The sequence below is a fragment of the Myotis nattereri genome, assembly GCF_964212035.1.
Source record: "Myotis nattereri genome assembly, chromosome: 4".
Classification (NCBI taxonomy): Eukaryota; Metazoa; Chordata; class Mammalia; order Chiroptera; family Vespertilionidae; genus Myotis; species Myotis nattereri.
Window position 1 is genome coordinate 41,466,370 of NC_138079.1, and position 23,963 is coordinate 41,490,332.

A 23,963-nucleotide genomic window follows, 5' to 3' on the forward strand; every position below is an offset into this window, starting at 1 on the left:
AAATATAGGAAATGCTTCATAACAAGTGTGGTACTTCTCCTAAGCATAAATGCACTTTCAAATGAGAATTTGTTCCTCCCTGGCTATGAAACAGGAAGAACAATTTAAGAAAGTCATTATTTAGGGCCTTGTTTATACTGCTATCACACTATTACCAGTTCCAATCGTCTATTTATCTTGATTATTCTTATTCCTTCATTACAGGCAATGGTGCCTATAAGAAATATTAATATATTTGGATTACAAGTTAGAATTGTATGCATTTTATAATTCTCAACTAATATTTTCATATATGCACAATGATAATCAAGACACTGGGTTTTACTAAAGCTGACGAATTATGATCCTTCAAAGGGAGGTAAACAGCACTCTATTCATGAATATGATAAAGGCCCCTGGAATTAGGTTCTGTAGGCTAAATATCTCTCTCTCCACAATCCTCTATTTACTACTGTTATATATTCAACATTATTCACATTGTCCTTACTGTCAGCTATCTTCATCTCATAAATAATGGTAATTAAGCCCATTATTTAGAGCAGTGATATTCAACTGGTGTGCTGGAAGTATTTTTAAAACATGCAATACCTGACTATTTAATCAGGGGCACTGATACCTTTTCCCTTATATTGATAATAGCAAACAAAACAATTGCTATCTGGTGTAAATGAATCAAAATGATATCTATGTTTTGTCAGATTGGAAAAAAACATAATAAATTGGAAATAGCTGATTTAGAAGCAACTCATTCCTTGGCTCCTCAAATCATCTCTCTGTAAAGAAAGATCCTAATTGCTCATACTACAACCTATCCTATTCCATGTTTCAATTCAATAAAAACCTACAGAGAAGAGAAAGTACAGGTCTTTATGATACCAACAGAATGGAGAGCAGTAAAATGCAAAAGCAGGAATTCCCTAGACATTTATATGCCTATTAAAAACAATACCTCTACAGATGATGAGTGTCCAATCAAGTCTCCAATAAGCTCCAGTAAACATGAAGTGGCATTTTCTTGTTGCTTTTTAACAGGTTGGCTGGCTTGTTTGTTCACTCTTCCAAATCCCCACATGTTAAAAAAACCTAGAAAAAAACAATCATTTCAGGCATTTTCAAAATTACTGTGCTCTTTACTCATGATCTATCTAAATAAAACTCTAATATGCAAACAGACCAAACAGCAGAATGACCGGTTGCTATGACGCACACTGACCACCAGGGGGCAGATGATTAATGCAGGAGCTGCCCCCAGCACACAGGCCCCAACCAGTGGTGGCAGCAGGGGGCGGGGCCGGCGAGTGGGTGGCGCCATGCCAGCCAAGGCTGGTGCAAGTGGGGGGGCAGGGGGGTGATCACCCCAAACTGCCCACAGATCAGCCCCAATCGCTGGCTAGGCCTAGGGACCCTATCTGTGCAAGAATTTCGTGCACCTGGCCTCTAATAGTAATATAAGATCAGAAAAACAATATTTAGATGGGAAGACCTTCTGTGCTTTTTTTTTAAATCCTCACCCAAGGACATTTTTCCATTGATTTTTTTTTTTTTTAAGAGAAAATGGAAGAGAGAGGGGGAGAGAGAGAGACAGAGAAACATCGATAGGAGAGACACATCAACTGTTTTGCCTCCTGCATCAGGTTCGTCACTGGTCTCTCTTTTTTGCCCCTACTCACTCACTGGTGAAGGTGTATTAATTTGAGAAAAAGACAGACACTGGGAATAAAAGAGAAATAAAAGACCTGGATGGCAGAGCTCCCCTCCCCCAACCCCCCACCCCGGAAAAAAAGAGTCACAATACAGATCTACCAACAAGGGTTGACTAAAAATAATACCCTATGACAGTGATGGCGAACCTATGACACACGTGTCAAAGGTGACACGCAAACTCATTTTTTTGGTCGATTTTTCTTTGTTAAATGGCATTTAAATATATAAAATAAATATCAAAAATATAAGTCTTTGTTTTACTGTGGTTGCAAATATCAAAAAATTTCTATATGTGACAGTTAAGTTAGGGTTTTTCAAAATGCTGACACACCGAGCTCAAAAGGTTCGCCATCACTGCCCTATGACTTCAGATAACCAGAAGAAACTCCAGAGGTACCATCATCTGATTTCTCATGCAAAGGTTGCTAATAAACCATGATTTTGTTTTATGAACCGAACACCTGAAAGTTAAGAGTTCATGAGATTATGATATAAACACAAATGTGTGTTTTCCAGTAAACAGAGTTCAATGTTAATGATATAATGCCTCAAGTCTGAAAGAACACTTCAGTTTAATATCTGACCATACAAATTGTTTGTGTATCAGACACAATTATAAACAATATAAATGAATAATTACTTCATCAGGCCATCTGACCAGATTACTAGAAAATAAGTTTCTCTTCAAAACAAGAAAATCCTAATTGACTTGGATAGAAATAAAGAGGCAATTCTATATTAAAATAATATTAAGATGTGAATCCTAAATCCCAATTACCATATGCCTCATATAGACATACTGGATATTATTCTTGTGGTTATACATAACTGCCTTCTGTCTTTCACATGAGAAAAAAAGAAAGACTGCCTTTTTTGAGAAAAGATACACACCTGTTGGTACAGGTTCAGCTGCAATCTGCTGTTTCTCTCTTAACTCCCAAATGCGTACACTGCCATCTTCTGAGCATGAGATTAACTGCCTGTCAGAACAGAAAATCAGTGATAAAAAGAGCATCATGGAGGGCCAATGCTAAATTTGCAGTGAAAAGAATAAGTGGAGCCCTCGATTGCTTTTATTCAGCTCTTGGCAGGAGCTGATAAAAACCACAATTTAACATGGCTTTCTCAATGCAAAGTAAAAGCACTCTTCAGGAAAGACACACATTATATTGTTACATTGGTTCAAAAGTTATAAATATTTTGTCTTCATTTTTTAAAATGCATTCAGGAAAACAGGGTATGAATTACACTTTCATAATATCCTGAGCGACAGTCCCCTGTCCTCCCCTCATTATATCTCTGCTCAGGGTGCCTCTCACCCTGAAAATAACCTGCATAGAAAATAATACTATTCCCTTCCTATAAGTCTCTCCCTAAAAATCCAGCAGCCAAATTTTCTAGAAGGAAAGTCTCAGTAACCTTCGATAACAGGAGATTTCCATTTCATTCTGGCTATAAACAAACAACAAAAAGATGTGTTTATGGAAAATATAAAAAGAAAAATTAGCACTTAGTAAATGCCCAAATGTCTTTCACCTGTTAAAATAAATGCCATAGTTTAAAGTACTGCTTCTTATAATGAGATTCAATATAATTCATCTGAACCTTGCTTCTTGTAAATTTTGTAATACATTGCCACAAACTCTTTTATTAGAGATAGCCACATGGTATTATCCATTTCCAAAAGAATATAGCAGGTCAAGTCACAAAGCCAGGCAACTTTGCCACTTGAGAAATTACATTGGTAGCCCTAGGAACTGTGAATTTCTCTCATCTGTTCTAAAGCAGATGGGAACTTGTACCTGTTTGGAAGCTTGGCAATGTGCTGGACCCTGGAGTCATGGGCAGTTTTCTGGCAGGCAATCACACGCTTCATTTGAAGGTTATACACGTATAAACCCCTTCCAACTGCGACAAATACATTCTGGAGGGGAAATTCAGAAATGGGAATAAAACTAGTGCTTACCACTACCTAGTGTAATAGATTTCCAGCCCTGGTGTGACATCAGAAAATCATTGTTACTTTCCTCTATTCCTAGCCTTCAGCCCAAATTACTGTGCTGCCCTCTGAAGTCCAAAAATTTCAAATCACGAAGGAAAGCTCAGCATTTAGAAGGTAGAAGGACACAATTGCAAATACAGAGAAAGCTCTATATATTACACCCCTAAGCATCACTTTCTTATTGAAATACTAGAGGCCCAGTGCATGAAATTTGTGCACTCGGGGGGTCCCTCAGCCCAGCCTGCACCCTTTCACAGTCTGGGAGCCCTCAGAGGATGTCCAACTGAGAGCTTAGGCCCGCTCCCCATGGGAGCTGTCAGTCGGACATCCTTAGCACTGCTGCAGAGGCAGGAGAGGCTCCTGCCACTGCCGCTGCTCTCACCAGCAGTGAGACCAGCTTCTGGCTGAGCAGTGCTCCCCCTGTGGAAGCGCACTGACCACTAGGGGGTAGCTCCTACATTGAGCGTCTGCCCCCTGCTGGGTCATAGCAACCAGTTGTTCCACCGTTTGGTCAATTTGCATATTAGCCTTTTATTATATATAGGACTAGAGGCCCGGTGCACAAAATTCGTGCACAGGTGGGGGGGGGGGTCCCTCAGCCCGGTCTGCACCCTCTTGCAATCCGGGACCCCTCAGGGGATGTCCAACTGCCAGTTTACGCCCGATCCCTTCCTGATCACCCCTAACCACTCTGCCTGCCTGCCTGCCTGATCGCCCCTAACTGCTCGCCTGCCTGCCTGATCTCCCCTAACCAACTCTGCCTTGGCCCCTGTCACTGAGGCTTCATCTGGGAGGACATCTGGAATGACGTCCAGAAGGTCATTCGGGTGTCTGGTCTAATTAGCATGTTATGCTTTTATTATTATAGATAACAGCTAGAAAGGGGGCTGGTAGATTAGCCCTGCTGGGCTGAGGAACCCCATTCCCCCACCCCTGTGCACGAATTTCATGCACCGGGCCTCTAGTTAGAAATATCTCTTTATTAAAACAACTTTAATCTTTTGAAAGTATTTTTACAATATTTAACTTACTTCAGCCTCATAACATCTCACTAAGGATAGGAAAAGCAAGTATAATTGGCATCTTTCAGGTGAGCAAGTTAAAAATGAAAGATTAAAGTTACACATAAAATTAAGACAGGGAGTCAATATTTATACTCAAGGTCATGTTACTCCAGTCCTTTGCCCTTTCTTTCCTCATATCATACTGCATAGGTTCTCAAATCATTTTGCAAGTCACTAGACTTTTGGTAGCACATATACATATCTTAGAATCATTCATTCTTGCTCATTAGATACCCCAGTGAAGCAGACCTTTCAAAAATCCCTACATATTGCCTCTCTGTTGTCTGAACCTTACTTATGTGGCCTCAAACCCAACTCAGACCTCCAGTATCTGGACCAAAGCATGACCCCATGGCTTACCAGAGTCTATGATCCCCCTGACCTTCAGAATTGGTACTCCACATTTAGCAATGCAAGCTGAGGATCAGTGCCAGGGCCATTAAGGGACAGTTAGCCAACTTGCTAAAATCTAGAACCCTATTGGTAGCATTCAACGCAAAGAAACTAGTTTTACAGACCAGGAAATCTGTACGGAGTTTAAGTAATTTATCCAAGGTCACACACAAAAAATTATATCACACCTAGAGAATTAATGAGCTTTAAGGCTGCAGTGAGTCAGTCAATAGACTCTATCATTTACCTGTTATCAATAATTAATGGGCCCTAGTAGAAAGAAAGAACCCCTATAAGAGAAGGAAAGTCAGAGAAAACTGAGTAATGTTTTATCAAGCATTTATAGTTGTTAATAAGCATCTATCAAAATTAAGATTAAAAAGAATGCAAAATTAAAAACGTTTTAAATACCAATTTTTTTCAAAAAGTAGAAAAAGATTTAAAAAGAGAAAATTAAGAATAAGTTTAAGGACTCCGACTCCTAGAAATCTAGTTATACATCTTTTCTGAAATCCTATTGTTTTTAGCATATATATTTAATTTTTTTCAACATAAAATTGGGACATAAAGAAATTTAATCTTTGGTTATACTACTGTTCTGTATTCTAGTCTTATCCTATTGTTTTGTTTTTAAAGTGAGAGAGGTGCAAAGAAAACAAAAAAATATGCAATACTCTCCTCATCCAGGACATTATTTATGAAATGTGTAAATAAAAATAACATGCATATAATTAGAAAATTTAAACAGTGTAGAAAGGCACAAAATACAGTGAAATAAAAGCTTCCTCTCTTCAAAGGTTACAACCCTTAAACATTTTTGTTGTTGTTAATCCTCACTCGAGGATATTTTTCCATTGATTTTTAGAGTGGAAGAAGCTGGGGGACACGGTGCGGGGGGGGGGGGGGGGGGGACACGGTGGGTGGTAGTGGTAGAGAAACATCAGTGTGAGAAACTGATTGCCTCCCACAAGTGCCCTGATGAGGGGCGGGGGTGGGGAGGTCAAGATCAAAACAGTGAGCCTCCAGCACACGGGCCCACACTTTAACCATTGAGCCATGCCTGCGAGGGCTTAAACATTTCTTATGATTACATTTATTTCTAAATGTAATCATAAGGAATGTAAACTCCCCTTTAAATACATTTTCTTAGCCAGGATTCATTAATCCAGTGCTATTCATCTCTTACTGCAAAAAAGATGTAAAGTACTTCAAGAGCATCACCTCCAAGGCCTAAAGGATTGAAATCAGTAATTCTCAGACAATCATCTTGCCCCAGGATGCTAGGAGACTAAAAGAAAAAAACTCTTCAATATTTTTATTTCCTTTACTTCTTTAAGAAATGCACCAGAATCTTAAAAAGGATTCTTTCCCCAAAGTATTTCTTAAAACAATTTAAATCATTATCCTCAAATTCTATGGAATTATTTAATCCAACTCAAAATTTCAAGAGAGCTTTTAAATCTGTGGCCATTTAATCACTTCCTTGCCTTAAGGATAGAAGCTAAGATTAAAATGCTTTTTTAAAAAAAATGCAAGTGGTATAATCTTCAAAAAATATCAGAACATTTTAAAGCACAACTTTAATATGAGTAATAATAGGTTAAATTTTAAAAATTAGAAACAGGGTTTATTTAAAAGGGCAACTTTATAGATATTTTCTTGATTTTTTCTTACCTCTTCATCCCATGTTAAATGATGAATAGAAATGTCATTTGGTTTTTGACACAGTTTTATTTCTTGCTGAGTGTCCAGCTGTGGAAATGGGTCCCAGAAGTTGTGTTCACAGGCCTGCATAGTCCAGTCCAGGGTATCCCAGATGATCAGCTCTCCAACATGGGAGCCAGTCACAAAACTCAGATCTAGGCAGAGTTCATATCGAGCTCATTATTGATCATTTTACCAACAGATTAAAATGAATGGACTGCCTAGTAATAATGCTCTACAAAACCACAATAATAACAGTGAGGTACCTAGATGAGCCAAACAGGACAATTAATATAACAGAACAGAAAGACCAGAAACAGACTCAAGTTATCTATTTAGTATATGATAATGATTGCGTTTCAATTAGTGAAAAAGAAATACCTCATGCTAGAACATTTGGTTAAGTATTTTGGGAATAAAAATAAAAGAACCTTACTTTGGATCATATAGATTTAGAAAACCTACATTTCTCCTGTGTGTTTCCTTTAACTTCAACTACTACCACACTCACAACACTTCTGACATCAGATGTGTGGGTTTTTCCCACACCAAGTAATTCTGTGACAACAGCGAGGTGACCTACAGTTTAACTTAATTCTGACACTATCTATCTGGAGACAGCATTAGATGTCACAGGTTAAGGGCTCAGTCCCCACACACACACTTCAGATGACAATAATAACAAGTTCAAGTTGTTATCTGTGCTTCTGGTCAATCAGCTATAAATCAAAGGTTCTCACATCCCCTACTCAAGTTCAATTAATTTGCTGGAGCAGCTCACAGAACTCAGGAAAACAGCTTACTTAATTACTACCAATCCTATATAATAAAAGGCTAATATGCAAATTGTCCCCTCGGGAGTTCAACCAGCTGGGAGTCTGACCACTTGCTATGACATGTGCTGACCACCAGGGGACAGTGCGGAATGAAGGAAGATACCGGCCGGCCCCGATTGCCGGCCAGGCCTAGGGACCCTCCCCAGGCATGAATTTTGTGCACCGGGCCTCTAGTGTTTTATAAAAGAACTAGAGGCCCGGTACACGAATTTGTGCACCAGTGGGGTCCCTCGGCCTGGCCTGCAGGACCAGGCGGAAACCAGCTCTCCAACATCCCCCAAGGAGTCTCGGATTGCGAGAAGGCGCAGGCCAGGGAGGGATGCAGGAGGTTGTCCAGCCGGGGAGGGACTACCGGAGGGCTCCAGGGTGTGTCCGGCCCTTCTCGCTCAGTCCCGACCGGTTGTTCCACCGTTCGGTCGATTTGCATATTACCCTTTTATTATATAGGATATGATAAAAGATACAGATGAACATGCAGATGGAGATGCACAGGCAAGGTATGTGGGAAGGGCTATGGAGCTTCCATGCCCTCTCCAAGCATACCATTCTCCCAGCACCTCCACAGGTACAGCAACCTGGAAGCTCTCTGAATTCCATACCGTTGGGATTTCTATGGAAGCTGCATCATGTAGGCAAGATCAATTATTAACTCCATTTCCAGCCCCTCTCCCCTCTCTGGAGAATGGGGGATAGAGCTGAAGATTCCAAGCTTCTAATCATGGGTTGGTCTTTCTGGTAACCAGATCCAACCAGGAGCCCATCAAGAAAGAGTGGCCTCATCAGAACAAAAGACACTGAAATCACCCAGGAAATTCCAAGAGATTTAGTACCCTATGTCAGGAAATATTAGAACAAAAGATGCTGATTGTACTCTTATCACTTAGGAAATTGTAAGTTTTTAGAAGCTCTGTGCCAAGAACTTGGGACAGAGCCATATATATATAGATATATTTCTTCTATTATTTAATACCAAAATAAGTTTCAAAGAGATTAAAAAATTAAAGATACTTAAAGGATTGAAGAAAACTATGATCAATACTTTTTATGAATATGGAGTAAAAGGCTCTAAAGGAGGCAGGGTGGGGACTGGGGAAAGGCATCTGTGTTAATACCTGCCTAGAAAAAAAACACATTTAAATGACAAAAAGATGGGGAAATTTTGCAACTTAGATGTCAAAATAGGTGGGGTTTTTATTTTTTGTTTTTAAATCCTTACCCAAGGATAAGGAGTTTTTACTATTTTTTTTTGGGGGGGGAGAGGAAGGGGCGGGGGGGGGGGGAGAGAGAGAGAGAAAGAGAGAGAGAGAAATATCATGTGATAAACATTGATCGGTTGCCTTCCACATCCGTGCTGACCAGGGATCGAACCTGAAACCTTTTGGTGTACGGGATGACACTCCAACCAACTGAGGTAAAATAGGTTTATTATATTTGTTATATAAGGAGTTCTTGGAAATCACTAAGATCAAGAAAAATACTTTAGCAGAAAAAATGGGCAAAGGCTCTGAACAGGCAAAACAAGAAATATAAATGGTCAATAAACATGTGAAAAGATGTTCCCTTAATAATAAAAAATATCCAAAAGCAATGAGATACTACTTACTGACTTGAGGTACTACTTACTGACTTGCAAATGGGAAAGATTATAAAACAGGAAAATACCCAAATGCTAATAAAAGCAAAGGGAATGAGCACACTCCCACACAACACACTACTAATATTCTAGTATAAAGTGATATAATCCCTTCAAATTTGGAAATACACATCAAAACCTTTAAAAAAATGTAAACCCATTGATAAAAACAAGTCCACTTACAGAAATTTATCCAGAGGAAAGTATACATAAAAGACATATATAAAAGGTTGTTATACATAGTATTAAAAGTCTGAAGATAACCTAAACATACAATTGGTGACTAAATAAATAAGGCATCCATAAAATGAAATGGTAATGCTGTTATTGAAAATTAAGTTATAGAGTATGTTTATATTGATATGCAAATATACTCATGACAAACTGTTACAGAACAGAAAACCATATGCATACACATATACACACATACATACGCCCAGAAAAACACCTAGAAGTATATGGACTAATGCGTAACACTGTATGGTGGGGGAATTTTTATTTTAATTTTTACATTTTTTATGTTTCTCACTATTTTCTCATTTTTCTACTATGACTATGTATTACTTGTACAATTATAAGGTTTTAAGTCCTTTAAAGAAAATGAAATTAGTGGACCAACTAAGATACTTTACAAATTATATATTTAATAGAAAATGTTCAACTGCTGAGACTAAAAATGATCATGTAATTTATTTTAATTTTTATACATTTAGGGTAAGGTAGAATAGAACAATGCAATGTGAGTTTAGAAAGCCAAGTTCTAATTTTGCTCCTGCCTATTACTAGCCATGTGGTCTTTAAAAATCATTTAACCTTTCTCTAGCTTGGATTTCTCATGCATTAAATGAGGATGATTGTAAAAATCAAATTAAATAATAAACGTTTAGCCATTTGAAGAAGACATCAAATGTTATTTTTGAATGCCGGTATTATTTTGAGCCCCTGGTATTATTCCCTATTAATGGTATTAAAACATCCAGTTACTTGTAATTTAGGAATACAGAGATGAGTTAATTATTATTTAATAATTCCATTTATCAAATAAACCAGTACAGAAATCTAACTAGATGAATAATCTCTTAGAAATAATTACCAGCAATCATACATGTAAACATTACTCTATCTTCATGCCAACTCCACTTTCTATAGTCTATTAACAGACTCTATAAAATTTGCTCTAAGTTCATTTCTCATCCGTAGAGAGAAATAGGCTTCTAATTTTAATAGTGAGAAAGTTAAGGGAGTACTAATCTTTCCATGACCTTCTTTCACATCCCTTTTCCTCTTCTTTCCAACTTCAGTCAAACTACAAAAGAACTAGAGAAAATAAGGAGTGAAGATCCTTGACTTTAACTCTGCATGTGTCCTAACACAGTTAATGTAACCTACTGAAACCACAAAGTTGCCTGCTCTGACTTAATCCTCCAAGTGTTTGATTCACCTATGCAATAGATAAAAGTATCCGTGTCCACTTGAAATTTTTCACTAAAAACAAAATTACTGGCACTCCCCTAATTCAATGCAGTTTATCGCTGTGTAAATTATTTATATTCCCAAACAGGTCATTCAAAATGTTTCACACAAAACAACCTCAATGATGTATTATATGTAGATGGACTTTCAAGAGTCGCTTAGTATGAAAATACCACCTGGCATCTGTCTACCCATCCCTCCCAAGTACTAATACTTTGTGAAGTACAATGTTGTCAACACACACACACACACACACACACACACACACTCAAAGGAATAAAATAAATGAAGTACCCAGAGCCTTTTGCCAAAAGATAGAAGCAAGGTTTATCTTGTATGTCTACCTTAGAAAACTTTCTGCCAGGCATTCAGATATCTTTGGCAACTTGGTATTCATTATTCACATTTGTCTACCATTCTAAGATTGTCCTGGGGCCCTCACTAAAAATGCACTTCCCCTGTGAGTTACAAACCCAGTAACTGGCCACACCTTTCATTGGAATTGGTGGGACAAAGAAGCAGGGCTGAGGGTGGAGCTGAGAACTGTACAACATAATCATTTCAAAACTGCCAAAATCTGCAGCAAGGCAGACATGCCTACGTACAAGATCAGACTGTCACAATGTCATGTTCACATCTTACTAGACTACTCAACCATATATGATTCCTATATATCCTTATTATCTGTAGTGTAAATTTACAGTCATGGAGTTTATAAAGTAAAAAGTACTAGGGCTTTTCTGTAGTTTTCATTATTTTTTTTTTGCTTTAGTGTTCCATTTTCCTCACCGTGAGAAGTTGGAAAAAGTTTTCTTGGTTAAACTGTTATTAACTTCTCTACATATCATCACACAGCAAAAGAAGTGCCATGAAGTTAAGGCTACCTCAGTAACATTCCATCAACATTATTAAGGAACCATGCTGGGTCAATGGTACCAATGCTTCGCCACTAAAACAAGACAACTAGGCATGACCAGTTCAATGGGTCAGAACACAGCTGTGCTTTCTCCAGGAGCTCTGAGGCCTTGGAGCTTATGGCTCAGTGCCACAGGGTCTTTAAAATAAGAATTTGCCTTTTGTGCTGCCATCCATGGCTAGAGGAAAAAGAGCCCCCAGAGAGAAATAAAGGAGTGCTCCCAACATTGTTACTTCTATCACCATAGACAAATCTAGTCCTTAGAAAGACTTGCAGCTGGTTGTACAAGAAGATGGCTGTTGGAGAAGAGGACTGTGGAAGTGGAAGGAACATTCTCACTGATGTACTGAAAAATGTTACTAAATGGCATACAAATGGAGACTACAGTTAGTGCTGTCTGTGCCGCTCTTTTCCTTTGCCACATGTTTATGCAAAGTATTGCTCAAAAGAGCCAACCCAGGTCTCAGGTCAGGGGGTGCAGTCCAATCCTCCCACTATAATATTATGGCATCTTACAGAAGCTTCTTACAGTCTCCTCCAGACTATAGAAGTAAAGCCACCCAGAAGGTCTCTCATCTGACCTCAACACAGATCACCCAGAATAACTGATGATATGCCACTTTATTTGAAAGTGAACTAGGTAAATGCCAGGATTTGTTTATTGGGATCCTATCCTGCCGTCTGATGTCAGACTGGGCTTACAGAACATACTCATTATAATCATTATGAAGTTTCCCTGGTTGGTTGAGTCGTCCCATGCACCAAAAGGTCATGCCCAGGTTGCGAGTTCAGTCCCCTTGTTGGTTATGCACAGGAGGCAACTGATCAATGTTTCTCTCTCACATTAATGTTTCTCTCTCTCCCTCTCACATCCCTCCCTCCTCTTTTTTTCTCCCTCTCCCATCCTCTTTCTAAAAAAAAAAAAAAAATCAATACAAAATATTTTTAAAAATTATTATGAAGCTAAATAGGAGTCTAGCAAGTCAAAATTCACAATCATGAGGAAGAACAGATATGACCCATTTTCTGCAGACCTTTACCTTAGCTTGGTGTTATTTTCTGATAGTCTTCAATCATGAAAACAATTGCCTTAAATCCTGCTCATTCAACTGTAAGTATGTAACTTGCTATATAAATCATACTGTGTGGTCTACAAAACTGGGACTAGCCAGAACCATTTGCCAAAAATTCCAAAATGCTACTAAGCATTAGTATTTACAGCCTATGACAATCATCCCACAGAGCCCATGATAATGATGCTCTCCTCCATCTCTTCTCTCTCCTCACTTTATTCTCCTTGTGCCTAAATCTAACCCTACCAATCTAGGAAACTTCATTAGTTCCACTGCCTTGAATTTCACATATAAAAGACTGCCAATCCCTACTAATCAAAATTATTTCAATGAAGATAATTAGAGAAATCCTAGAACAAAACAAGACTGAAGTTCATAACAGATTATGTTAACAAGTATAAAATTTTACATAATATAAGCATATACACATTCAGCTTACCATTGATATTAGCCAATGAGAGAATATTATCCTGATGATCAAGGAGGCGCTTAACTTCAAGAATATCCCATTCTAGTGATCCTTCTATGGGTGCTACCAACCTGAAAATTACTACATGAAAAGAGAGATATAATTTTATTACAATAGTCAAAGATAAAATTATATTTCTGCTCAAAACACCAGTATTTCATTAAGTTAGAAATGTCTAATACTGAAAATATTGAAAACCTATCTCCAAAGGGAGCCTTATTCATACTACTTTAAAATATTTCTTTCAAATGCTTGAGATGTTTGAAATGATCTACTAAAATCCCAAGTGAGTGTGTGCTTAGAATTCTGTTCCTTTATCAAAACTCTTCTAATTCCACTACCCCAATCCTTTCCAGGGCTCCACTGCAGTCGGGCTATCCTGCCTCACTCTCTACCTAGCTATTGACTGGCCCACATCAGTGAATCATCTCCACCATCAGCTTTCTGTACTCATGTTCCCAGGCCAGTAAGCATTGCTACAAAACAAGCTACAAATTTATGTTTAACTTAAACTCAGAGAAGACTTCAGCAGTTGCTTTTATATTTTTAAAGTTTTCTTGATACCTAGGCATACACCATCCTATATAATAAATAATAGACAAACATGGTAATAGATCATACCTTTGCTACACCTCCCATTGGCCAATCAGCATGATATGCAAATTAACCACCAACAAAGATGGCAGCTAATTTGCATACTGCAGGCAGGGCGGGTCAGCGCCATCCCGCCTGCCCCACCGCCATCTGGGCCTGCTATTTGCCACCTGGGGCGGTAGGGCGGGACAGCGCCATCCCGCCTGCCCTGCTGCCATCCGGGCCTGCTATCTGTGACCCAGGGTGGCAGGCATCCCGTGTGCGACCCAACCCGGGGCGGCCGGGTGGTGCAGCAGGGATTGGCCAGCCCGCCTGGCCGCCATCCAGGCATCCCGTGTGCGACCCGACCCAGGGCAGCTGGGCAGGGCAGCAGCGATCCGCCAGCCTGCCCGGCCGCCATCTGGGTGTCCCGTGTGCGGCCCGACCCAGGGCAGCGGGGCGGGACAGCGTGGCTCCTCTGTCACCCCAGCTTCCTCATCACAGCTCCCTTGGGGGCCTAAGCCTTTAGTCGGACATCCCCCGAGGGCTCCCTGGCTGCCAGAAGGATGTCTGACTGCAAGCTTAGGCCTGATCCCTGGGGAGTGGGCCTAAGTCGACAGGTGGACATCCCCCAAGGGGTCCCGGACTGAAAATGGGCGCAGGCTGGGCTGAGGGACCCCCCCCCGCCCCCCAGTGCACAAATTTTTGTGCACCGGGCCTCTAGTCCTATATAATAAAAGCAGAATATGTAAATCAACCAAACGGCAGAACAACCAGTTGCTGCGATGCACACTGACCACCAGGGAGCAGATGCTCAACACAGGAGCTGCCCTCTGGTGGTCAGTGTGCTCCCACAGCAGGAGCACTGCTCAGCTGACAGGCGCCAGATGCCAGGCTGACAGCTGGTGAGTGCAGCTGCAACAGTGCAAGCCTCTCCTGCAGACATTCCCCCTGCACGCCCAAGTAGCAGCGGCAGGTGCAGTGGCGCCGGGATGAGTGAGAGCAGTGCGGCGCCCAACGTGGGCTTGGGCTCCTCCCCAGCTGCCTGCCACTTCACACACTACTTGCTGCGCGGGATTGACGCAGACAGTGAGCTGGAGCCCGATGAGCTGGCGGGTAAGGCTGGGCTGTGGTAGCACAGAGGTCCACTGATCCCTGCAGGCCAGGCTGAGGGACCCCACCACTGCACAAATCCATGCACTGGGACTCTAGTTAAATTATAAACTCTGAGGATAATATGCCTATAATTTTTGTGTGGCATACAATTCTTTTGAGTACAGATTTTCAATGGGTTACTTTACTTGTTATCTGACTTTAACAAATAGTTTTATTTAAACTAATGTGAATCCTAACTTTAATCAATACAGCAAACCCCAAATCAAATAAACTAGAGTGATTCAATCAACAAGCATTTACTAAACATCTACTATGTTCCAGGAAATTAGATCTCTAATGTGAATAAGGCCTAGTCACTGCCCTGAACCACTCATAGTCTACAGTGGTAGGGAGACCTATAAACAAGCTTATAATAGATGTATTAAATGCTACAATACACCACTCTACCCAATGTTGTAGATGCTCACAGATTAAGATGACTCATATCTTAGAAGTGGGGATGTCTCAGAGATCATATCCTTTCCAAGTGGTGGCTAACTATTAATCTCTCTTCTTTCTCACATTCCTCCCTGGAAAATAGTCAGTGCCACATTTCATTCTGTCTCTAGACAATTTTTACCAGCTACAAATCTCTAGCAAGGTTATTTAATCCTGGCAGCCATTTACCTTCTAACTGTGGCTGTTGAAATAAAAAGGTATTTCAGTCAACACAAAGGGAATTCTTCCTCATACCTATCAGAGTTATATGAACATTCTATTTCAGTTGAAATCCCACCAAATGATCTTGAGATTGGGATTGTGGAATAAAAAGCAATATATTGTCTACTCAAACTAACATATAATAACCTGAAATACTGACAAAAAGAAGAAAACTATAAAGTAGGGCTCTACAAAGAACTACAAAGTACTAAGATAACATGAAACTGTTTAGTGAGCATAAATATGGCCTCTATAGACAAGTAATAAATTCAAAAAAATAAAACAAATCAGAGAACAAAAGAGAAGCAATAATAAATTCTAAAAAATTAGGAAAAATATCCTAGACTTCTGAGCCAGGATGAGGTCTCAGCACTGATAGCCAGTAAAGCTTCAAAGTCACTGAAGCTGGTGCACACAGAACTTATACTTCCTGTTGAAAGGAACCTTCACACAGAAAGAGAGAAACTGAAATAGAACACTGAAAACCAAGTATATAGGTACAAGCTTGGTCTTGGAAATAGAAAAGATACCCCATTTACAGGAATGAAATTTATTTTTCCATAAGAAAAAATAGCATTATATATTTATTTTATGACAAAATTAAATAAAATGCAGAACCTCATTTTAAAGAATATTATGTATTTTTATAAATTACTTTCTGAATAAAATCAACTTTCACTTCTTTTTTTAGATGATACTCTAACTTCAGTTGAAGCATTAATGTTGCTTTTAGTAGTGTTTTAATGAATTCACTAATTCATTCATCCAGTCAATAAAAATTTCTTATCTGTTAACAGAAAGATGAATAAGAAAGTTCCAGTCTCCAAGTAGCTCATATTCTGAAAAGGAGGGCAAGGAGAGAACAAAAAGTAAACAGAAGTCTTTTTTTAAAGTAGTAAATGAAATGATAGATGTGAGATTATGACAACACAGTGGAAGGGGAGGGGAGGTGGTATTAAGTAAGCAAGCCTTCTTCCTCAAAAGATACTGGAGCTGAGCTCTTAAAGAGTAAGTAGGAATTAGCCGGATCAAAGAGGACAATGAGCAGGAGGATAAACCTGATACAGAGTGACAGCAGAAATAAAGGCATAAAGGTGAGAAACACCTTAGGTGGGGGAATCCCAGGCGATTCAGTATTGACAAGCCAGCGATATAGGAGGAGAAAGGTACTGGAGGGCCTGATTTGATATGTTGAAAACTTTGCACTTTATCCTGCACGGTAGTGATGAACTTACACTGGTCCTCTAGGGCAGCAGTCGCCAACTGGTGGTCTGTGAGGTCCGAAAGGTTGGCAACTGCTGCTCTGGGGCAAAAATTTTATTCATCTGGGGCAAAAATAAGAAAAAATAAGAGCCACATGAAAGTAAATATATTCAATTTAAAGTCCTATTACTTCTTTTTGAGATCATGTTCTTCATACTTTGTTGTTAAAAAGTAATTTTTACAAAATGAAAGTGGTAAATGATAGCTTTTTTTGTTGTTTATTAGTTTTACTAAGCAAAATAAAAATCTGGCAACTCTATGTTGAGCTCTAAAAATCTAAACTTTTGTACTAGTCAGAAATTTGAGCCTAGAAATGACTGCTGTAGGCAATAGGAAGCCACCAAAGCCTTTAAAAGCAGGAGAATGGTCTGCATTTTAGATAGATCCTTCTAGCATCTACTGAAGAATATATATGAGAAGCGCTAAACCAGAGGATCAGAAGGCACTGACAAGCACTAAAGTAGAGGAAGAAAGGTAAGTAGGAGACTTAATGCAACATTCGTAGTTAAGAAAGGTAATGAGAGCCTGAGGAGAACACCACAAGTGAGATGGGAACCTATTAGAAATACAGAGCTCAGGCCCCAGTCTAGACTTATTGAATTACTCTGGGAGGTAAACCCAGTAATTTGTGTTTGTAATAAGCCCTTCAGGTCATTCTAATGCACACTCAAGTTTGAGAACTACTGAGTTCACGTCTCATTGGGTTTTGCAAACATGCCAACTGGTAGTCACAGCAAATTTCAGGGCTGGTCTCTGGAAGAAGTAGCACAAGCAATACCGAATGGCAAGAAAGAAGCAGCTTTTAAGAAGCATGTTTACTCTATCAATTCTGGCACCCAAATTCCATTCGCAAAGCAGTGAGCACAAAAGGCTTTCTTCACTGTAGGCTCCCTGATAGTAAATGAGTTAACTAATAGTCAAAAGCTAAGAAAGTGGCCTTCAGATGTTCATAATTAATACATTTACAAAAGGCCTCTGCTACCTACCCCTTCCTCTGCTATTCCACTACTCTAAGGGAAATGGCATAAACTGCCCCAAAGATAATGGGCCCCATTCTGGCTTCCTGAGGCAAAAACTCCACAGTTCCTACCTTAGTAAATTCCCCAAATCCTCCTTTGACCCTCCCAACTCAAGTTTTTAGTTGCCAAAATGTTGACAGTTGTTTTATGTGGTTATTTTTTTTTATTTTTTATTTTTTTGTCAAATAAGTGTATGTGTACAGATCAGCAACAGAGAGGACTATGGGTCTTCTCTGGCATAAGAGGAGTGAGGTTAGCTGCCCCACCTGGCTATGTTAGGACAAGGGTAGGACAAAAACTGACTTAATATCATGAAAATGTCTAGGTCTCCATATCACTTCAACAATCCCAGGAGACCAAGACTGGGGCAGGGGCAGATGTTCCTTAAATGAAATATTAACTAGTCTTTCTAAAATGTGTATACAAGTTCTAGTTTAAAATTTTTTGAAAATAGAAGAAAAAAAGAGTCATACTCACTCAATTCTTTGCCAACTGCTGCCACAACACAGCTCTTAGGTATTTCAATCAAAGCACTGATCCCTTCAAAAATATAAAACAAAGGTAAAATTATTTTCTTTATGGTTACATAAAAAACAAAAGCATTCTCAGTTTTATGTCAGTCATTTACAATAAAGGGAGTGGTCACAAAAAAGCACACACAATTTTCTATATCACACTTGCTTGCTTATACACAGAAAATGATTTTGTGAAAAACTGGTGAGGCCTTTGGAAGACTATTGATCTAGTAAGGGTAGGATATACTCTTTGAACATTATGATAAACTTATTTACCAAGGATCCCTTAAGATAATCACCCTCACCATTTATAATACACCTAGCTCAAAGGAGATATAAAATTGGCATTTTCCTTACTTTAAATTTAAGAATCCTGAGTGGGGCCCTAACCGGTTTGGCTCAGGGGATAGAGCATCAGCCTGCGGACTGAAGGGTCCCAGGTTCAATTCCGGTCAGGGACATGTACCTTGGTTGCGGGCACATCCTTGATGGGAGGGGGGGGGGGGTGCAGGAGGCAGCTGATTGATGTTTCTCATAATCGATGTTTCTAACTCTCTATCCCTCTCCCTTCCTCTCTGTAAAAAAATCAATAAAATATATTTAAAAAAAAAAAAAAAAGAATCCTGAGTGGGTTCCCTGGCAGTAAATGAGTTAGCCAGCAGTCAACAGCTAAGAAAGGGGCTTTTATTTATTTATTTATTTATTTATTTATTTATTTAATATATTTTATTGATTTTTTACAGAGAGGAAGGGAGTGGGATAGAGAGTTAGAAACATCGATGAGAGAGGAACATCGATCAGCTGCCTCCTGCACACCTCCTACTGGGGATGTGCCCACAACCAAGGTACATGCCCTTGACCGGAACCAAACCTGGGACCTTTCAGTCCGCAGGCCGACGCTCTATCCACTGGGCAAAACCAGCCAGGGCAGAAAGGGGCTTTTACATAACATGTTTTTAATTAATTAATATTTACAAAATTAATTAGATTCAACAATTCAACATCTTTCACTTGTTTATATTTTTAAAAAATATATTTTTATTGATTTCAGAGAGGAAGAAAGAGGGAGAGAGATAGAAACATCAATGATGATAAAGAATCATTGATCAGCTGCATCTTGCATGCCCCGCACTGGGGATTGAGCCCGCAACCAGGCATGTGCCCTGACCGGCAATCGAACCGTGACTTCCTGGTTCATAGGTTGACACTCAACCACTGAGCCACACTGGCCAGGCTCACTTATTTATTTAAATATAGAGTTCTCAGTAACTTTTTATAGTGTAACTATAACTTCTATAACATATGTAATAATTATTACTTTTGTTAGTAAGACTTAAAGAATTGAAGTATTAAATTCAGAATCACCACATGTGCAGGTACAAAAACTATTAAAGTTAATTTTTCCAGTATGAAATATATATAACTTATATAAAAGTAATTTATAACATATATTCAAATTTGGAAAATATTATACTCCTTTACTTTACTCTCTACCTATCAAAAGACTCTTGTAGTTTGGGGAGTAAGTCTCTAAAATCTTTTCTCCACATAGGTTTAACAGTATTTTATGCATTTCCCAAGTATAAGGAAGAAGAAGTGATTGTAGAGGAGGGCAAAAGGAAGGAATTAGCAGTACAATATAAAAAAGTAAAAGGGACAGGAGAGCACAGGGAAGGTTAGGAAGAAAAGAATTCTAGATGTGGAAAACTTTGCTAAAAATTTTTTATAAATAATTTTATAAAATAATAGAAACAGAAGTATGACCAGCTGTCATGGCTCAGTGGTTGAGCGTTGACCTATGTACCAGGAGGTAATGGTTCAACTCCCTGTCAGGGCACATGCCAGGTTGCAGGCTTGATCCCCAGAGGCAGCTGATCAATGATTCTCTCATCATTGATGTTTCTCTCTCTCTCCCCCCTCCCTTCCTCTCAGAAATCAATAAAAAAAATTTTTTTAATGCAAGGTGAAGCAACAAGTGCTAATGTAGAAGCTGCAGCAAGTTATCCAGAAGATCTAGCTAAGAAGGTGGTTGGTTACTAAACAACAGATTTGCAATGCAGATGAAACAGCCTCTTTTGGAAGATGCATCTAGTACTTTCATGGCTAGAGTGGAACTGGCTGAGTCTCTTGTTAGGTACTAATGCAGCTGATGAGTTAGTTGAAGTTGAAGCCACAGCTCATTTGCCATTCTGAAAATTCTAGGGCCCTTAAGAATTATACTAAATCTACTCTGCTAGTGCTCCATAAATGGAACAACAAAGTCTGGATGACAGCATATCTATTTACCACATGGTTTACTGAATATTCTAAGCCCACCGTTGAGACCTAGAAAAAATATAAATGCTCATTGACAATGCACCTGGCAACCAAGAACTCTGATGGAAGATGTACAAGATTAATCTTGTTTTCATGGCTGCTAACACAACATCCATTCTGCAGCCCATGGATCAAGGAGTAATTTGGACTTTCAAATCTTATAAGTTAAGAAATACATTTTGTTAAGACTAGAGCTGCCGTAGTTAGTAACTCCTCTTATGGATCTGAGCAAAATAAATTGAAAATCTTCTGGAAAGGATGCACCATTCTAGATGCCACTAACAATATTCATGATTCATGGGAAGAGGTCAAAATATCAACATTAACAGGAGTTTGGGAGAAGCTGATTCCAACCCTCATAGACGACTGAGTGGTTCAAGACTTCAGTGGAGGAAGTAACTACAGATGTGGCAGAAATTACAAGAGATCTAGAATTAGAAGTGGAGCCTGAAGATGTGAATGAATTGCTGAAATCTCATGATAAGACTTAAACAGATGAGTTGTTTCTTATGGATCAGGAAAAAAAAAAAAAAAGTGGTTTCTTGAGATGGAATCTACTCCTGGTGAAAATGTTGTGAAGACTGTTGAATAACCACAAAAAATTTAAAATATTACATAAACTTAGATGATAAAGTGTTGGCAGAATTTGAGAGGATTGACTCCAATTTTGAAAGAGATTCTACTGTAAATAAAATGCTATCAAACAGCATCATGTGCTACAGAGAAATCATTCACAAAATGAGTCCATTGGTGAGGCAAATTTCACTGTCTTATTTTTAAAAATTGCCACAGCCACCCCAACCTAGATGATGGTTAGCATTTTTTACCAATAAAATGTTTTTAATTAAGTTATATACATTTTTTAGACAGACTGCTATAGTGCACTTAATAGACTACAGCAGGGGTCCTCAAACTTTTTAAACAGGGGGCCAGTTCACTGTCCCTCAGACCGTTGGAGGGCCGGACTATAGTTTAAAAAAAAACTATGAACAAATTCCTATGCACACTGCACATATCTTATTTTGAAGTAAAAAAACAAAACGGGAACAAATACAATATTTGTATTTGCATGTGGCCCGCGGGCCGTAGTTTGAGGACCCCTGGACTACAGTATAGTGTAACTGTAATATGTACTAGGAAACCAAAAAAATCATGACTCACTTTATTGAAATATTCGCTTTACTGAGAGTGGTTTGGAATCAAACCTGCACTATCTCCAAGGTATGTCTATACTAATTATTCATGGAGTAAAATTCACATATGACCACAGGCTAATGAAAGAAATATGTACATGTAAATAGATATAATTCATGATAATAGTAAACATAAATATGCACTCTAGATTCAAACAAGATTACTAGTGGTCCAATGTTGACTTGAAAGGTTAAATTGTAAATCCTAATAAGGTATGGATTGAATTTTGCTAAGATATCACATAATTTTCATGCTATTTTATAATATCTATGTAGAGATAAGCTATTTCCAATTATGAACTATCTATTCAAATCACGGAGCTACTACTACCTTTAAGATGTCAATAATTAATAATATTCATTATAGGATGTCCATGGGCTCATTTGATTACCTTTAGAACAAAAATAGTTAATAGTGTATCACATAACTTCATGGTTACTGTCATTTACTCATTTATACTTAAACTAGAGGCCCGGTGCACAAAAATTTGTACACTCGGTGGGGAAGGGGGGGTACCTCAGCCCGGCCTGTGCCCTCTCGCAGTCTGGGACCCCTCGGGAGATAACGACCTGCTGGCTTAGGCCTGCTCCTGGGTGGCAGAGGGCAGGCCCAATCCCTAGGTGCAGCCCCTGGTCGGGCTCAGAGCAGGGCCGATTGGGGAGTTGGGGTGCCGCCCCCTGTCATGCACTGAGCAGGGCGGATTGGGAGGTTTCAATGCCACCCTCAGTCACGCTCAGGGTAGGGCCGATTGGGGGGTTGGGGCACCGCCCCGTCACACTCAAGGCAGGGTCGATGGGGAGGTTGTGGCGCCACCCCGTCACGCACAGAGCAGGGCCAATCAGGGGGTTGGGGCGCTGCCCCCTGTCACACACAGAGCAGGGCCGATCAGGGGGTTGGGGAGCTTCCCCCTGTCACGCACAGCGAAGGGCCAATCAGGGGGTTGGGGCACCGCCACTCTCACACTCAGGGCAGGGCGGATGGGGAGGTTATGGCTCTACCCCGTCACACACAGAGCAGGCCCGTGGGGTGGGGGGGTTGGGGCGCCGCACCCTGTCACACACAGAGCCACAGGGTGATTAGGGGGTTGGGGAGCTCCCCCCTATCAGGCACAGAGCAGGGCCGATCAGGGGGTTGGGGCGCCTTCCCCTGTCACGAACAGAGCAGGGCCGATAGGGAGGTTGTGGCCCCGCCCCTGTCACACACAGAGCCGCAGGGCGATCAGGGGGTTTGGGCGCTGCCCCGTCACGCTGATCCCGGTGCTGGGAGGCCTCTCAGCTCCACTGATCCCGGTGCTGGGAGGCATATTACTCTTTTACTATATAGAATAGAGGCCTGTTGCATGGGTGGGGCCAGCTGGTTTGCCCTGAAGGGTCCTGGATCAGGGAGGGGGTCCCCACTGGGGTGCCTGGCCAGCCTGGATGAGGGGATGATGGCTGTTTGCAGCTGGTCACACACCCTTCAGGGTGGGGGTCCCCACTGGGGTGCCTGGCCCGTCTGGGTGAGGGGCTGAGGGCTGTTTTCAGGCTGGGACTGAAGCTCCCAACTGCTCCTTTTTTTCTTTTTTTTCTTTTTTTATTCTGGGCCAGCTTTAGCTCTGAGGCTTGGCTCCAGCTCTGAGGCCTCAGCTGCTGAAAACAGGTATCTGGTTTGTTTCGGTTCTATAATCGAAACTCTGTATCAACACCAGCTCTGAGATCCCGGGCTCACTGAAAGTAGGTTTCTGGGGTTTTGTTTAGCTTCTATATTTGTTACAATGTTTTTTAAACTGTAGGCTCAGAGGCCGGCAACGCAGGCGGGGAACGTTGCAGTCCTCCGTCACTGAAGCAAGCAAGCCTCATGTTCAGTTTAAGCTGCCTGGCTTCCGGCCGCCATCTTGGCTGGCAGTTAATTTGCATATCTCGCTGATTAGCCAATGGGAAGGGTAGCGGTCATACACCAATTACCATGTTTCTCTTTTATTAGATAGGATGTTTTTACTCTGAATAAATTTTAATTTTATTC

The 23,963-nt window shown here is 40.1% G+C and overlaps 1 protein-coding gene across 1 annotated transcript in view; it reads right to left on the reverse strand.

Annotated features, from left to right (window-relative positions):
* WDR41 (WD repeat domain 41) overlaps nt 1-23,963 on the reverse strand; it is a gene marked incomplete at its 5' end in the record, with an annotated part of 51,137 nt that overhangs the window by 2,076 nt on the left and 25,098 nt on the right. Inside the window, 6 exons of the mRNA XM_081088792.1 lie at nt 950-1,083; nt 2,596-2,684; nt 3,507-3,628; nt 6,838-7,022; nt 13,238-13,348; nt 18,415-18,477. Of these exons, the coding sequence (XP_080944918.1) occupies nt 950-1,083; nt 2,596-2,684; nt 3,507-3,628; nt 6,838-7,022; nt 13,238-13,348; nt 18,415-18,477 (704 nt within the window). The remainder of the gene's footprint in view (nt 1-949; nt 1,084-2,595; nt 2,685-3,506; nt 3,629-6,837; nt 7,023-13,237; nt 13,349-18,414; nt 18,478-23,963) is intronic.